This window comes from Littorina saxatilis, linkage group LG6 (assembly GCF_037325665.1).
Source record: "Littorina saxatilis isolate snail1 linkage group LG6, US_GU_Lsax_2.0, whole genome shotgun sequence".
Classification (NCBI taxonomy): domain Eukaryota; kingdom Metazoa; phylum Mollusca; class Gastropoda; order Littorinimorpha; family Littorinidae; genus Littorina; species Littorina saxatilis.
This window is the reverse complement of record NC_090250.1, coordinates 42,790,176-42,807,414: the sequence shown is the minus strand read 5'-3', so window position 1 is coordinate 42,807,414 and position 17,239 is coordinate 42,790,176. Positions and strand designations below refer to the sequence as shown.

The window sequence follows — 17,239 nt, the reverse complement described above, 5'->3', positions numbered from 1 at the left end:
GTGACAAAACAGAAGCCATTCGTTTCACCAAATCCTCCCTCTCTCATCTTCAGTTACTCACTCAAGGAGATAGACGAGATAAGATAAAGGGAAGAGAGACGGAGACAAAGATGAAACAGTGGATCTAGTGTGGAAAATAGGGGAGGGGGGTTCGGCCGCAAAAAATCAAAGATGCATTTGTCAAACTGTGTTTGTGATGGTTATCGTGCGTGTGTGTGTGTGTGTGTGTGTGTCACAGTGTGTGTGTGTGTGTGTCACAGTGTGTGTGTGTGTGATAACACGTGTGTGTGTGTGTGTGTGTGCACATGATTTTGTGTTTTGCACAAAACATCCCTGAAAGTGTATCCTATTTTCTAGTGGGGGTAGATTCAGGATACGTACTGCCTCAAAAAGTTATCGTCTGTTTAAGAAAACCAAACTGGTCACAAGACTCATCGGGGCGATAAAGTGGCATGACGTTCCAAGAAAAATGCGCCCCATTCGATGGCAGGATGCCCGAGTTAACACCAGTAGTACTGTAGTAAAACGAATCTATGACATTGATATTGCTTCTCATAATTAGTAATTACCCGCCTGCATCATGGTGCATGTCCCCTATTTTGATTTGTCCTGGTGGATTTAGCCTTATTTTAGGGTAATCTTGAACTTTAGCGTGTTAAATTCATAGCTCAGAATCCAGTGACATTCTTTACTTATTTTTGATACAAGTCCATGTAAGCAAGCCAAATAACATTTGTCGTGAAATTAATTGACGGATTGAGCTTAAGTTTGGAGCCGCGGGACCTTCAACATCCAAGAAATTGGATCCGGTCCCCCACGGGAAGAAGAAGAAGGACTTGTATCAAAAATAAGTAAAGAATGTCACTGGATTCTGAGCTATGAATTTAACACGCTAAAGTTCAAGATTACCGGATTTAGACTCTTCAACGATGATCGCGCAACATTTCGGTGTCTCAAACAAGGATCACGCTACTTACGGTTTCAACAGCACTTCACCGACGAAACCTTTCCGCCATCTTGTATTCCGCACCAACTTTCATCCGACTAAACTACGCGCCAGCACGCGCTAGCACGCGCCAGCACGCGCTACCTTGAACCATAGCACTTATATACTTTATTTTTATATTTCTAGTTAGTTCATCGTCCATTCTCACATAATACAAAATTTCAAACTTCAATGATGAAAAATTTGGAAGTTATGACGAGTTTAAGGAGAGCTAATGCACTACTCTCAAATCCGACGATTTCCTCCATTGACTGAACAGCGCGCCAGGCTACCACTTTGAAGTAGACGCTACCCGGTGATCCATGACACTTACATAATTTATTTTTATAGTCTATATAGTTAATTGTCCATTCTTACATAATACAAAATTTCAAGCTTGAGTGTTGAACATTTCAGTAGTTATGACGGGTTTTAGGCGAGCTAATGCGCTACTCTCAAATCCGACAAAATCCGGCAGTGACTAAAACTGCGCGCTACCAATTTTAAGTGGACGCTTCTGAGATTCATAGCTGTTATATGATTTATTTGTATGTTTCTAGTCATTCCATCGTCAGTTCTTACATTATACAAAATTTCAAACTTAAGTGATAAAAAACAATGTCGGATACGGAGTCATTCGTTCCAACACAGTCAGTCGGATGCGGAGCCAGTCATTCCTCCTTCTTCTTAGTGATAGGTAGCCAACATCAGCATGGTGATGAATCTGCTACGCTTGGGTGATGGTGGTTCCGGTCTATTGCTTGGTCAGGGGTGAAGTTCAGGGGAGGGGGGGGGGTGGGGGGTAGGGGGGGGGATGATGGGTCAGTGGAGAGTTGCCAGCCTGGCCTGAAAGGATGCCAGGGATGGCGCTGTGGCAGTTTCTACAGACAGGCGGTTCCACTCTGGAATGGTGCGCGGGAAGAATGTTTTCTGCCTGTAGGCTGTCCTGGAGTGGGGGATTTCGTAGGACAGAGCGTGGGTCTGCCTGGTCGTGCACTTGGGTGGGCTTGGCTTTGGTGCGTGGTTGCTCTTCACTGCGACAAGGTCGTGGTGGACTTTCAAGTGTAGAAAGTTGTTAGTCTCGCTCGCCTACGTCTGCTCAGTCTCAAGCGTGTGTGTGTGTGTGTGTGTGTGTGTGTGTGTGTGTGTGTGATCCATAGCACTTGTCATAATACAAAATGTCAATTTTCAATGATGAAAATTACGGAAGTTATGACAAAACTTCGACATTGTCTGAATACAGACATTAATGCATACCAACTGCACAACCACTTTCCGCCGAGGCTTTGAAGCAGGCACTGCCTTGACCTGTATCATTTATGTTACTTTATTCTTTCACCATCTCTCACAAATAACACCAACCACACCCCTCCCCCCACCCCACACACACACACGTCTCCTCTCTCTCTCTTCTGGCAGTAGTACTGTGCCGACTGTGTGTACTGTCTTCGGTAGTCTTCGTGGGTTTCTTTCAGTGTACGTCTCGTTCTTAACCCTTCATCGAACGATACAAGTGCCGTCCTCACAAAGAGGATTTTTAACCTGCAACTCATCGAAATCGTATCCTAGTATACCAAATTCCACATTGGTGATTCTGCATCGTGCCCCTGTGGCACATCTCCAATGACAGTGCAACACTTCCTGCAGGACTGTCCAACACACCAAAACTTGCGAGCAGAGACCTGGCCTGCTGACACAGCGATGAGGGACAAACTCTATGGACCCATGGAGAGCCTCCGGCGTACAGCAGCCTTCATCAGGGCCTCCGGAGTTGCTGTCTGAGCGAACGACGAAGAAGAAGAAGAAGTATCCTAGTCACTCTTCTTTACATCTAAAACCAAGATAAAGGGAAGTAAAGCTAGCTAACAAACAAACAACTGTTCCTGCACTTTTTGATTGTTTTGTTATGCTATACAACTTATTTTAATTCATTTTTTAATCATTTTTTTAATTAATTTTACTAGAACGGTAGCATATCAACAACATTCGGCTTAACTGAAAAGGTTTGTTCATCCTGTGAGGACGCAAGACTTCAAGTTTGTCCAGTAAATACATGCTGAAAAGTATGTTGTTTCTTTGCCCTGTGAAGTAATGAACATGTCCATTGTTCTGTGCTGCAAAGTGCAGAATGTCATTTAATTTTAACTTTGATATGCTTAACTCGGAACATGGCGATATGCTCATTTGCACCGATCGTGTCCATGGGTGTATCGTCGGGGCTTCCATCCCCAATCGAGCGGGTAGGGGAACGGTCCCAGGGGGGTTAGCTGCGAATCAGAATAAGCAGCCAAACGGGTAGCGTTCACACACACACACACACACACACACACACAGAGGAATGACTGGCTCCGCATCCGACTGACTGTGTTGGAACGAATGACTCCGTATCCGACATTGTCGGACATGGAGCCACGGCCTTAGGATAGCTCTCTCCCATAACGCGTCTTAGCTATCGTAAATTTTATCACTGAAGCTTGAAATTTTGTATAATGTAAGAACTGACGATGGAATGACTAGAAACATACAGATAAATTATATAACAGCTATGAATCTCAGTAGCGTCCACTTAAAATTGGTAGTGCGCAGTTTTAGTCACTGCCGGATTTTGTCGGATTTGAGAGTAGCGCATTAGCTCGCCTAAAACCCGTCATAACTACTGAAATAATCAACACTCAAGCTTGAAATTTTGTATTATGTAAGAATGGACAATTAACTATATAGACTATAAAAATAAATTATGTAAGTGTTATGGATCACCGGGTAGCGTCTACTTCAAAGTGGTAGCGCGCTGTTCAGTCAATGGAGGAAATCGTCGGATTTGAGAGTAGTGCATTAGCTCTCCTTAAACTCGTCATAACTTCCGTATTTTTCATCATTGAAGTTTGAAATTTTGTATTATGTGAGAATGGACGATGAACTAACTAGAAATATAAAAATAAAGTATAAAAGTGCTATGGTTCAAGGTAGCGCGTGCTGGCGCGTGCTGGCGCGTAGTTTAGTCGGGCCGTTCATAAACGGGCGAAATTCATTGGATCACTGTCAAGAGGCTTCTCAAATGAAATCCCTTCTTACATTTTGGGGGGAAAATGTGACCAAATACGAAACGTTCTGTTTGAAACTAATTTGTTTTGGTAATATGAACTTTTCATCGCACGCAATATTTTTCCGACAGATGTCGGTTATTTATATCATACAAGAAAGAATAAGGCAATTACATTTACGTTTTTCACTTCGTAAATATTGTGTCCTTTGACGTTTTATGTTTCATCGTCATAATGAACGCCGATGAAAAGAAAACTTACTTGTTTGTACCGTTTGCGGAAACTGGCGACACCCACCACCCACCTGCTTGAAACGTATCAATGAGATTTGCAAGGTTGACGTCGTCGAAAAGCGTCGTCGAAACAGTAACCTTTTTATCGTTGTCTTGTTTTCCGCTTTTCGATATTGCTGAATTCTTTGGAATACGTTTAAGAGATAAGCGTTTGGTCAACTAAGATAGTGAAAGTAGATTTTTGTTTTTAGCAATGTGAATGTCAATACTGTATCAGTGTATGCCTACATTGTTTGATGCATAATGGTTAGATCATGTGTCATGTAACTTTACTCACGCACAAGGTCAAGGTGTCTATTTCGATAAAAAGCGGGTGCAGTTTTTCCTGCATACAGGGAATACACCTTGGTGCATTTCCTGTAGGTTGTTGAGTTGTTGAGGGGTTTTACTTGACTGAGTCAAGATTGACAAGAACCCCTAAAAAAAAAATTAAAAAAAATGACAAAAAACATGTAAAATTACTAAATGTAACTTCAAATTGAAGTTTTTGAGGTAATCTTGAACTTTAGCGTGTTAAATTCATAGCTCAGAATCCAGTGACATTCTTTACTTATTTTTGATACAAGTCCATGTGAGCAAGCCAAAGAACATTTGTCGTGAAATTAATTGACGGATTGAGCTCCAAACTTAAGCATAATTAATTAATTTGGTTGTTTAATCGACGAAAATGCACCGAAAATGGCGTACGTTGTCAACCATGGGACATCATTTACACGAAAGAGTTGTCTCCCTTGTCCGCTTATACGATATATATATATATTTAATTCCTTTGACCCATGTAAACGAAATGCATTCGTACAGTTCATCGGAGTATATTCCGTAACTTTAAGGGATCTAAAATGACTTGTTATGATTACAAGTGCAGGTTCTACACATTTGGAGACTTAAATTATGAGCTATGATGAATTTAACACACTAAAGTTCAAGATTACCGTTTTTGACATGTTAATTAGAAGTTATGCCAGATTCATGCTCTTTGCACCATTATTTTTGTTTTTGTTTCCTTTCTGTTGAATTACATAATTACAGTTTAAATATAAATGATAGCTTTAGTTTAAATAATTCACACCTGCCTGAATAAAAACTTAGTTGAAAGGTACCTGTGGTTAATTTAGCAGCTAGGCGACCAAAATATATCTGTACTGTGTCCTCTTGTGAGAACCGTTACGATTGACATATATACTGTGTCTTCAGCAGGCCGTTACGATTGACACACATGTCTAAAACCAGTAAAACTAAAAGTAAAAATCACCAAAAGCAGCATGTGTCTTACAGACTTACTACCCCTTTTGCAGAGTTCCATTGGAAGGTATTTTTATAATAATTGATAATTATTTAATTGTGATGTCTAAATATTTTGTCGCAGCCGTTATTCATTGTTCGGGACATTTTTTGTGTCGGACACTAAAGGCACAGTCAGCCTCCTGTAAACCATCACAGGCACTGTCAGGCTTTTACACACAGTACAAACACCCTTTGGTTTAAACACTGAACGCTTGAGAACATCCTAGGTGCCCTACGTAAATCACTAAATTAAAGAGCGAGCAATTTTCAAAGAATTTATTTTTGCGTTGTCAACCGAATTGTCTGATCAGACAATCGGACGGCGCATTTTGGCGCTAGACCTAACTTTTAAAATCTAAATAATAAATTGACAGCTTGTTACACAAGTCTTAAATCATAAAAGAATTCTTTTTTCATCAAGACAAGATCAGTACAACTTGAAGTTGAAAGTAAAAAAAAAAAATAGCCCGGAAGTGTGTCCCGCAAAATGTGGCTAACCGGTTCTCATAGCAGACGAATGTTCTGCATGTCGCCAGTTTCTTTGAACGGTCAACCGCCACCGCTCAGTTCGTGTGACTCGCAGTCGTTTGTTGCGTTTTAGATTCAGGTACACAATAACGTGCTATTGTAGATACAGCGAATCGCATTGAAATCACAAACTATCAATTGTGAAAAAAAGGAAAGTGGATCACACGGGTTTATGATGGCTCAGGGGTTAGATAAACCACGAAAACAGGTGTGTGGTTTACGCGAGCTAAATAGCCATTCAAACGAACTGTGTCATTTAATGCTATCAAATGCTATTGTAAGTGTGTTCGATAAGGATTGCTTTATTCATGAGAAGATTTAATTGTTAGGCAGCTATTGACACACAAAAATGGAAAACTCCTGTGTAGGTAATTCCTCCAGGCTCATTTGGGATTCAAACAATAACATATAGTATAAACCCCCCGCGGGTTAGGGGGAGTCCCATATTGGTTGGGACGAGAAAGAATTTACCCGATGCTACCCAGCATGTCGTAAGAGGCGACTAACGGATTCTGTTTCTCCTTTTACCCTTGTTAAGTGTTTCTTGTATAGAATATAGTGAATGTTTGTAAAGATTTTAGTCAAGCAGTATGTAAGAAATGTTAAGTCCTTTGTACTGGAAACTTGCATTCTCCCAGTAAGGTCATATATATTGTACTACGTTGCAAGCCCCTGGAGCAATTTTTTGATTTGTGCTTTTGTGAACAAGAAACAATTAACAAGTGGCTCTATCCCATCTCCCCCCTTTCCCCTATCCCATCTCCCCCTTTCCCCGTCGCAATATAACCTTGAATGGTTGAAAACGACGTTAAACACCAAATAAAGAAAGAACATATAGTATAAGTATAAGTTACATATAGGTAGATATTACTAATTTTTTCTGAAATTACATCTTTCTGACCGGCACGTTTGGCCTAGTGGTAAGGCGTCCGCCCCGTGATCGGGAGGTCGTGGGTTCGAACCCCGGCCGGGTCATACCTAAGACTTTAAAATTGGCAATCTAGTGGCTGCTCCGCCTGGCGTCTGGCATTATGGGGTTAGTGCTAGGACTGGTTGGTCCGGTGTCAGAATAATGTGACTGGGTGAGACATGAAGCCTGTGCTGCGACTTCTGTCTTGTGTGTGGCGCACGTTATATGTCAAAGTAGCACCGCCCTGATATATGGCCCTTCGTGGTCGGCTGGGCTATCACAGTATCAGCTCTTAATATCTCTGTGCATATATATGGGTCATTCCATAAAGCTGTGTACCAACAGTGTGACATGCATCGGGAAAATTGAAACTGTCTGAATTTTGTTTGTTTGTTTGCTTAACGCCCAGCCGACCACGAAGGGCCATATCAGGGCGGTGCTGCTTTGACATATAACGTGCGCCACACACAAGGCAGAAGTCGCAGCACAGGCTTCATGTCTCACCCAGTCACATTATTCTGACACCGGACCAACCAGTCCTAACACTAACCCCATAATGCCAGACGCCAGGCGGAGCAGCCACTAGATTGCCAATTTTAAAGTCTTAGGTATGACCCGGCCGGGGTTCGAACCCACGACCTCCCGATCACGGGGCGGACACCTTACCACTAGGCCAACCGTGCCGTTCAGTTACATAAGAAATCATTCTAATGAACAGATTTTGAGAGCCACAACCGAACAGCTGCCCTTTAACTGTTTTCTTTCACTGTTTCAGTTTCAGCAGGTGACGTTTCCCAAAGGAAGTCAGCAGAAATCATCACCGCACGGTTATCAAAGTCAAAAGAATTATCCAAGTCCACTCCCACTATGTCAGCATATCAACGATTTGAAAATAACAAGACCAAAGAAAAAAACGACGGTGAAGCCAAAGATACTTCCAGTCGCGAGGATGTTCGAGTGGATATGGCCAAGACGGCTAGGGGTTCAGAATCATCAGAAGGAAGGGGTGTTACTTTTTTTGGTGACAATGAGGCTGAATGTATCAATGCTATCATGGATCCTGGTGGTTTTCGAAACCAGTCCCTCTTATGGTATGTTATTTAAGTTAACTGTCATTTTCTTACAAGTGTTTTTTTTCTGAGGAAAGTGTTTTACAAACACGCTCGCACACACACACCAGCTTTAAACTAATACTTATTTTATTGTGTACATCATGAGGGGAAAAATTGGGGCCTGAGAAATCAAGTTTACCTGGGGCGGGCATGTACATGAGACGAGGCTGACTTTGGCCCGGGATGAACTCTATCCTCAAGCTTATTCAGCCTACTGTAGAATTATCCCAATGCATGAGTCGATCAGCTTTAATATAGTCCCATCATTGCGCTAAGTGGTGGTTAAACTATCCCCCTGTTTTGAAGCTGATATCATTATTTTATTTTATTTTTTTCTTTCTGTCCTAACACCCGTTCCTTGTCCCGGTGTGCTCTCACACCGCCTAGTTTCCTCGCATTCAAGGCTCCATCCACATCCAAATTACATTCCGCTGCCAGACTTACCGATTTTAGAGACGCTCCAGGGAGGGATGTCTGCTCACTGTGACTGGCTACCCTCTGAAGATGACACGTACTGCACTTCTGCTGAGTCACTTCGACAGTGTTCAGTAGTGGTTCTATCTAGTCAACGGACGCAGCCCACCACCTACTATGCCCCCTAATATCGACTTTGGCTGTTAAGTCGTGAAGCTAGACTGAGTGAGCGTCCCCTCCAGAGAGCAGACCGCCACTACGTCCCTCCGTCGACCCTCCAGACCGTCACACGTTGAAGACTGACAGCAGAACTACTTTTCAGGGAAGGAAGGAACAAGAACAAGGTCACCATATGAGAGCTCCGGGCATGAAGGGCCTCAAGAGCCAGGACATTTTATAATTGTAGATGATTAATGAAATGAGGATGATTATAATGAAGATGCCATAGATTTCCAATTTGGTTTGAGACTATGTGACAGGGCAGCACGCTTACTTTCATAATATTTATCCTGGCTTCAACCAGGCCCGAAAACTGCTGCACCTGCAGTGTTGGTCAAGTGAACAGAACCTGAGCACCCTCAAAGTCGCATTTGTGAAATGAATGACACTCGGTTGTGTGATGCCAGCCTTACCATAGGAACCAAAGCACTTCCACTCAGGATACAAGCCGGTCGTAGCGCGATAAACCCACATGACTCTGATGGGATTCGAACCCACAACCTCCAGGCCCCGCAGGCCAATGTGTTTTTCACCACTCCCCTACAGGGGATGGTTGAAGCTGATATTAGCATCTTATTCTGGAGTTAAAAACAATATGGCAGCGGTCGCACTTCAATTGCAAAGAAACCTTATTTTCAGGTACAGGAATAACCTGTTTGATGTTTATGGATTGTTCAACAAATATCGCTTTGCCGCGGAAACTTTCGGGGTCACTGACAGTGTTTGAAACGAATTTGAATGTTCAAATCGACATGGTGATCTCCCCGACCCCTCCCTTCCTCTTTAACTTACTTTACGTAGTCCTAAAACAAATGTTTCCTTGTTATGCAGCACTTCACCTAATCCAATGTGAATTTGCAGAAGAAAACAGCAAAGCGAAGCACAAAATGGCATATGAGAACAAGACCGGAACCCAGTTCGAAGAAACATTTCGTCACGCTTTTCATGACATCAAGAATTACGACGTCACTATTTGAACACTGATTTCTGTATTTAGAACGGCCTTGACATCCGATAATGCGCTGAGCTGGGGAAATTATCATGCCAAAAATAGATTGAGGGTATTGTACGGGTTTAAGTTATCTTTTCTATAACCAGAACCTCAACTCATGCATTAGGCTAAATTGCTTCCGCAATAACTACTCTGGACTAAGCTATTATCCCGGGGTTAAATTAACCTCGACTCATACATACCGGCCCAGGAAGACAATAATCGAGGAGCAATTTTATGTTATTTATTTTTCTTAGTCTATTTACTTACCCCCTTTATTTTTGTATCTGTAAAGTGTTCAAGAGTTGTAATGCCATGTCTATCTTATAATTAAATTATGTGTATGTTTTAGCTGCCAGGAGTGGCTATCAAACTGCCTGTAAAATGTTATGTATCAAGAATCTGTCAAGGTGTCTAAAACGTTTTACATACATATATCTTTACTTTTAAATAAAAAGAAAACACACCAGTAACCAGGTTAGGTACGTTTATATCTATAATCAATATTTCGGCACGTTACTGCCTTCTTTGGGATGGTAAGCTTATCTCTATTCAAGTTTTACTGGTTTTTCAGTTTGAGGGCAAAAACAAATGTTTGTTTTACTGATGAGCTGTATGTTACTTTACACAAAACAGCAAGTACAAAGTACTGCATTTGCATATTCATTTTATATATGGAGGTGCACAATACTTTGCCAAAAAATGAGGACATAAATCCCCAAAATATTGAATCAGTAAAATTTGACAACTATTCAAATGTAGACATTTCTTCAAATCTTCTTCTTCGTTCATGGGCTTAGACTCGCACGTTGACTCATGTTTTTAGCACGAGTGGATTTTTACGTGTATGACCCCGCCATTTAGGCAGCATACGCCAATTTTGGGGGAGGCATGCTGGGTATTTTCGTGGCTCTATAACCCACCGAACTCTGACATGGATTACAGGATCTTTTCCGTGCGCACTTGGTCTTATGCTTGCGTGTACATACGAAAGGGGTTAAGTCACTAGCAGGTCTGCACATAAGTCTGCACTCTTAACCCACCATGCAGCAGCGACCGGGATTCGAACTCACAACCTCCCGATTAGGAGGCCGACATCTTACCACCACACCACTGCGCCCGTCATTTCTTCAAATGATACTAAAAGTTGAAAGTGCTCCAAATATAATATTGGGCTATGATCATCTCAGTAAACTGGCTATTTTTAACTCGTTTGTTCTTAGCGTTCCTTTCTGAGATTAAAAAAAAAGTTAAATTAATGGTTTGCCTTTTTATTGTGTGTACATCTTTACACCATAGAGTGGAGTAAAGTTATTTCACACAGATCATGCTCTCAAGATGATTGCAAATCTATTTGGTGGGTTAAACTGTTTACTTATTCAGCTCATGAACCTTGAACAGATCGTTCTGTGTTGTTAAAAGCATTATAATATAAATGTGCTGCATATGGTTTCAGTAAAAACAAATAACCCCAAGGTGCTGTATGTTACTTTTACACCAGAATCTCCAAACAGTGGTCTTTCTGGGGTAAATTTTGTCATTCAGCGTATGCTTGTTTTCTTATATCCACTGGGCCACTGACCCATCTAGCCCCCCACTTTTTTTCAGAGATGTTTTTTCTCAGCTGATCGTTAAATCCTGAATGGAAAGAGGAGGGTCATAAAGTATTCTTGATCAAGCATGTTTATTGTTAGTTAGTTGACTTAAAATGTTTTCTTTTTCTTCAAGGAAAGTGCGGATAGCACTTGGTCGTGGGTTGGAGCACATTTTCTTCCGTTTGTTCACGGTGATCTTGATTCTTGTTGATCTGACATTGATGATCATTGACCTGTCCAATCCTCCCGAATGTGTCGTCACTGATGTAGGCAACTCTTCGGGAAATGTTACTTACGTCCCCGTTGCCACCTACCCTGAAGGCAGCCCTTTGAAAATTGTTTCTCACACCATCATTGCCATCTTCTTACTCGAAGTTGTCCTCAGGGTCTTTGCTAAAGGGTTTGTATTGTTCACAATGTTTATGAGAAATCGGTGAGTCTTCATCATGAGCAAAGTCAAGTGTTACAATGGGCGGCCGGCCGTGAACAAAAAGCTTAACGTTGAGGATGTTTTTTAAATATCCTTAGCGGATTATGACTTTATTCAGTTATACTGCAGAAAAGACAAATGCTGGAGAAAACCCGTTCTTTTCTGCAGCATTTCTGCATAATGTCATCTTTCGCCGAAGCAGCGTTTTTTTCTGCAGTAAAACAGTTTTTCTGAAGCATAATGTTTACTTGGTTTTCTGCAGCATTATTGCGATTAACTTTTTCTTCAGAGTAGTCTGTGACAGTTTTTCTGGAGAAAAACGAATGACCTTGTAAAGTAGCGTTTGTATTCGTCGCCCCCTGGGATAGTATAATCGTTTGTTCCGCAGCTAGTGTACCAATCAGAAGGCGTGTAGCATAAGGGCATTATATTAATTTCAAACTTTGAACTTCCGGCGGAAAGGAAGTCATACAGACAAAATACATTCGTGTCATGCACAACTATTGGTAATTCTGGATGAGTCCAGCTCTCGACAGAGGGGGGCTTGCGTGCTCCAACATTATAATGAGCCAGTACACAATGCTGCAGAAAAAGTGTAAACAGGTTTTCTGCAGTAAAACAACAGCACCGTTTTACTGCAGCATTCTTGATTTCAATTTTACTGCAGTAAAATGACTTTTGCTCCAGAAAAACCTGTTGCTTTGGCAAAAGATGACATTATGCAGAAATGCTCCAGAAAAGACAGTTTTTCTCCAGCATTTCTGTTTTTTCTGCAGAATAACTGAATAATGTCAAAATGCTGAAGAAAAAGTGTAAACCGTTTTTTTCCAGTAAGACAACATCACCGTTTTACTGCAGCATTCTTGATTTCAATTTTACTGCAGTAAAACTGTTCTACTGCAGAAAAAACGTTGCTCTTGCGAAAGATGACATTATGCAGAAATGCTGCAGAACCAAACAGTTTTTCTCCAGCATTTCTGTTTTTCTGCAGAATAACTGAATAAAGTCATAATCCGCTAAGGATAGTTTCTGAAGCTAGACTCTCTAAAACTTTGCACACTTCTAGGATTTTTCAGAGCATACTGTAAATGACATAATACCATACTTTCGGGTTTATAAGGCGCAACTTTTTTCCTCAACTTTGACCGGTATAGCGCCTTACTACATGGGTGGGATTCTTCCGGTATATGCCGGAAATCCGGATTCATAATGTCTGTGGTGACGTTGTTTTGGTTGTTTAAATTATACAAATCTTTCTTCAGGGTTCATGGCATTTTTCAGTCCCACCCATGAAACAAATACACATGCACCATGACATCGCTTGATACAATGAGAAATAAAATAACACTCCCTCTCCAGTGATATACATGGTTCTGCTACAATAACCTTGGCAAAACTTTCTCTCAGACATCAAAGGTGTCCGTCTCATAGTTGAAACCGTGGTCATTGACCCGATGTGGGTCAGTGCATCTGTAAACTTGGGCAGGCCTGGGCCAGCCTAGTGTCTCAGCTGAAAATATGGTCATTGACTAACCAGCAGTGACTTTGATCTCACCACACATTGGGGAGCAAACATATTCTCACTCTGTATCTTTCCTTTGACTTGCGGCCCATACACGGGAAGCTACTATTGTATGGATTTTTCTCATTTTAACCTTAAAAATTGGGGTTGTGCCTTTTACACTGAAGCGCCTTGTAGTCTCGAAAATACATTGTCTTTGTTCAAAGCATACATTTATAAACATGTTAAAAATTTGAAAAGGAAAAGAGGTGCACTTGACATGAGATGAGGGTACCTGAGTTCCTATTTATCATAATAGCATCTAAAATACCTTGCATGCAAAACATTATATATCAGTTGATATGATGCTTGGGCTTCAATTTACTTTTTGAGTTGACAATGTTGTGATTGCAGGAGAGCATTTTTCCTGGTCATTCTGGACGTGATTGATATGGTTGTGGTAGTTCTCTCTTTCATCATTGACATCGTCAACATAAAATATCATCCAGAAGAAAAGTGTGACGAAAATGAAACCAGATCACCAAGTTATTTGAGGTGAGGTGTCAAACAGGCAAAATGAAATGTTTCACAAATACTGAACATGTATCTCCTGCAAATAAAGTATTAAATTACGTTATCCCAACTCACATTTAGCAATTTACTTCAGTTTAAGTGCTAGGACGCTGAACTACGCTTCACCCTGGTAAGGGTGAAGTAACCCTAAAAAAAGACTGCCTTGACCAGCAAAGGTCAGGGTTAGGTCGAGGCTACCTCCCTTCATGCATTGCGCACGCATGGTCTCGCAGCCATCTTGGATTCATTCCTTGTTCAGCGCTGTCAAGCTGTGGACATGTTTTCAACTAAGCTCGGGCTACTGCTAGCCCACTGCCTTCTCGGCAGCACACACCCTGGTCACCCGACATTGTCTTAGCTTCCTGGCTGAGATTTGGTGATTTGTTTGTTTGCTTAACGCCCAGCCGACCACGAAGGGCCATATCAGGGCGGTAAATTTGGTGAGATTATTCCAATTTTTCTATTGATTAAAGGTCCTCGTCTACATTTTCTCACAGAAATTGACATTTGACAGCGTAAATGCTGAGTCTATTCACTAACACTTTCAAAAAAACACCCCCCTCCGATCAGAAAGGACGGAGCCAGGGTAGCCGTTTGAAAATTCATTGTAGTATTTCAGTGTAGTAGAATATCCTTATTTGGAACATAATGTAAACCGGAAGTTTTCAAAGTGCTCAACCACCCAGAATTCATAGCGGCTGCTCGATGAAAGTTCTCTGGTAAGTTCTTTTATCGATTTATGCAATACATTCTTGTCGTAAGCTTATGACTTTTAACCCCTTCCCTGCCCACCCCGCATGTATTACGTGGTCATTTACGGTTTGTCGTACACCCATAACCGTGACTATTACGTGGGATTTGCGTCAGCGAAATTTTAAATGGGAGGTAAGCGTGGAAAACTGGTCCAAGCTCTAGTATAGGGTTGCTAAAAAGTAGTTCTTTCCTTTGGACCGTCCGCAGAAGTTCGTTTCACGTGAGGAAAACTTGCAGAATGTTCCTGACCTATAATCGTATTCAAGATGGCGGACAAAAGTCGAAGTTCGACCCGCAGGCCTGTCTTCAAGCGCTACAGTGCGCTAGAAGCTCTGCAGGAAGTGTTGAACGACAATGATAGTGGTGATGAAAACTTCAGAGGACTAGATTTAAGAGTGTTTTATTCAATTTCTTATACACACGTTTCAAACAATAACAACATTAAGAACGTTAACAGGACTAGATGACAGCGATTCCGACGACGATGAGACAGACAGCAACCAGCACCACCCTCTTTTGTCGGAGGCTGTGGGTGATGAAGACAAAAATAGCTCGAACTTCGAAAAGGAAACTGAAAGTGACTCTGAGACTGAGTCTGATGCTGCCGAAGTTTCTGACCATGCTATTCCTAGCACAAGTACCGCACCCCCTCCTGTCGTGAGAGGTCGTGGTCGTGGTAGGGGGACTGGGGGCTCGAGTTCGCGGGGGCGGCGTGGCCGAGGAATGGGGCGTGGTACCCTTATTCATTTATGGATTTACCACACAGAAATTTTGATGGCTGTAATGTGAGTACCAGATGTTTGACTTCATTTTCATTATACACTTTCACCTGTTTTTGCAGTGTTTTGTGTTGTTTTATCTGCTGCAATGTATGTGTGTGTGTCCGAAACCTGTTTGTTTTGTGAAAAATATGTTCATTATATCAATATTTACAAAAACATTTTTAACAAAATCCTTTTATTTTGATATCACATAATAGCCAAGGGTATTATAAAAAACAACATGCTAAATATCTAAGAGATATCTCAATAAATGAATGAGCAGTGTGTTATGGAGTGGTATAGCCCTTATTGCGCCAGATGTTATGGTCCTTTATTGGCCTGTTTCTAGACACTCATAAATGTCTCTACACCACTCTATAAGTTTAGTATTTGTTTACAGGCTTGAATGTAATCTGATTAGTTGTCCGCTACAGTAGCTTACAAGGCACAAGCGCACACACACTCACACACGCAAAAACCTGGTGTTAAATGGATCTTGACACTGCCAAGACTAATTATTATTGTTTACAAAGCTTTTTACATCACAAAATCATTTCCGGGCCTCGACCAGTACTTTAGGCCGACAACACCGCAAGAAACTCTACAGTCCAAGACGCAGACACCTTTTGGCTCAAACAAAGCAGCTTAACAGGTAAGACGAATAGGTATTCTACTGTACGTTACCCTACTGCCATCTTTCGGCCCTCAAGATGTTGGTATGGCTGTAAGTCCTTCAGACGACTGACAAGGGTGCACCAGTCCTCACGACACCGCAACCATTGCTTGACGTAGTCCTTGATCCTTCCAGTCCGTCTCGGCGGCTAACTGTAGAACTCTGCCAGCTCTCCATGCCATGGTCATGTACACCAAGCCGCAGTCACCAGTTCAGTTCAGCCTCCGTCGAAGAAAACCCTCCAGTTGGAACACTGTAAAGTTTATAGTCCATAAGTCAACTTGTCTTTAGTTTCTTTCACTCGCACAATAAAAATACTCACTCGTCCAACATATTAAGCTGCATGAGCCAATATAATTATTTACACGTTAATTCCTGTTTTCTAAAGCCAAGAAAACGTTACGTAAAACCCTCACATGTTTAAGCAGTGTAGCACAATAGCTTAGGCCTACACAATAACGTTAAACACAGAAACAGTCACTCTTCTCACATACGACAACATGACATGAAAATATAACCGGTTTCAAACATACCTCAAAAGAGTGTAAAGCCAACATTTAGTACAGTCGCTGGCCTGGCATGAATATGAAAATGGAAGATATCACGTAGACTGATAGGGAAAGTTTGTCAGTCTTCATCCTTCTTCAGTCAGATACCTAAAACAGGAGCCCGTCTGCTAAAGTGTTACGAAAAACATGAGTCGAGCTTGGCTCCTTGACGGCGACTGATTTTACAAAGTCGTTCTTGCTATGACATTGCCTGTGAGCTGTCGTCTGCATTACTTGCACGTGAAAAACCTTATCGGTTACACGAACGTTCAACTGCGGTCAACGTGACGATATGCAGCCTATAGCCCTTTCCAATGTCTGACCATCGCTATAGTCTATTCTATTTACAACAATACACAATACCAAAAATACAAGTAAACCGCTTCGTAACACAGTGAACAGATTAGTGAACCTACCCAAAAAAACTTAATTTTGGCCTGGCACACAGCAATACCAAAAGGCTTTTTCTTTATTTGGTGTTTAACGTCGTTTTCAACCGTTCAAGGTTATATCGCGACGGGGAAAGGGGGGAGATGGGATAGAGCCACTTGTTAATTGTTTCTTGTTCACAAAAGCACTAATAAAAAATTTGCTCCAGGGGCTTGCAACGTAGTACAATATATTACCT

General features: G+C 41.5%; 2 protein-coding genes across 4 annotated transcripts in view; one reads left to right on the top strand and one right to left on the bottom strand.

Moving 5' to 3' along the window:
• The window catches only part of LOC138969280 (ankyrin repeat and LEM domain-containing protein 2-like), a 68,480-nt gene extending 67,393 nt beyond the window's left edge, over positions 1-1,087 (bottom strand). For both annotated transcript variants that reach the window (XM_070342034.1, XM_070342035.1), the window contains exon 1: positions 978-1,087. The gene's annotated coding sequence lies outside the window, so the exon portion shown is untranslated. The remainder of the gene's footprint in view (positions 1-977) is intronic.
• LOC138969281 (phosphatidylinositol 3,4,5-trisphosphate 3-phosphatase TPTE2-like) overlaps positions 1-17,239 on the top strand; it is a 113,064-nt gene that overhangs the window by 29,101 nt on the left and 66,724 nt on the right. The window contains exons 1-4 of one of the 2 annotated variants that reach the window (XM_070342038.1): positions 4,316-4,392; positions 7,817-8,132; positions 11,506-11,772; positions 13,718-13,858. In XM_070342038.1, the coding sequence (XP_070198139.1) occupies positions 7,909-8,132; positions 11,506-11,772; positions 13,718-13,858 (632 nt within the window). In that variant the 5' untranslated portion in view covers positions 4,316-4,392; positions 7,817-7,908. Of the gene's footprint in view, positions 1-4,315; positions 4,393-7,816; positions 8,133-11,505; positions 11,773-13,717; positions 13,859-17,239 lie in introns of those variants that run through there. The other variant, XM_070342037.1, reaches the window with a different exon arrangement.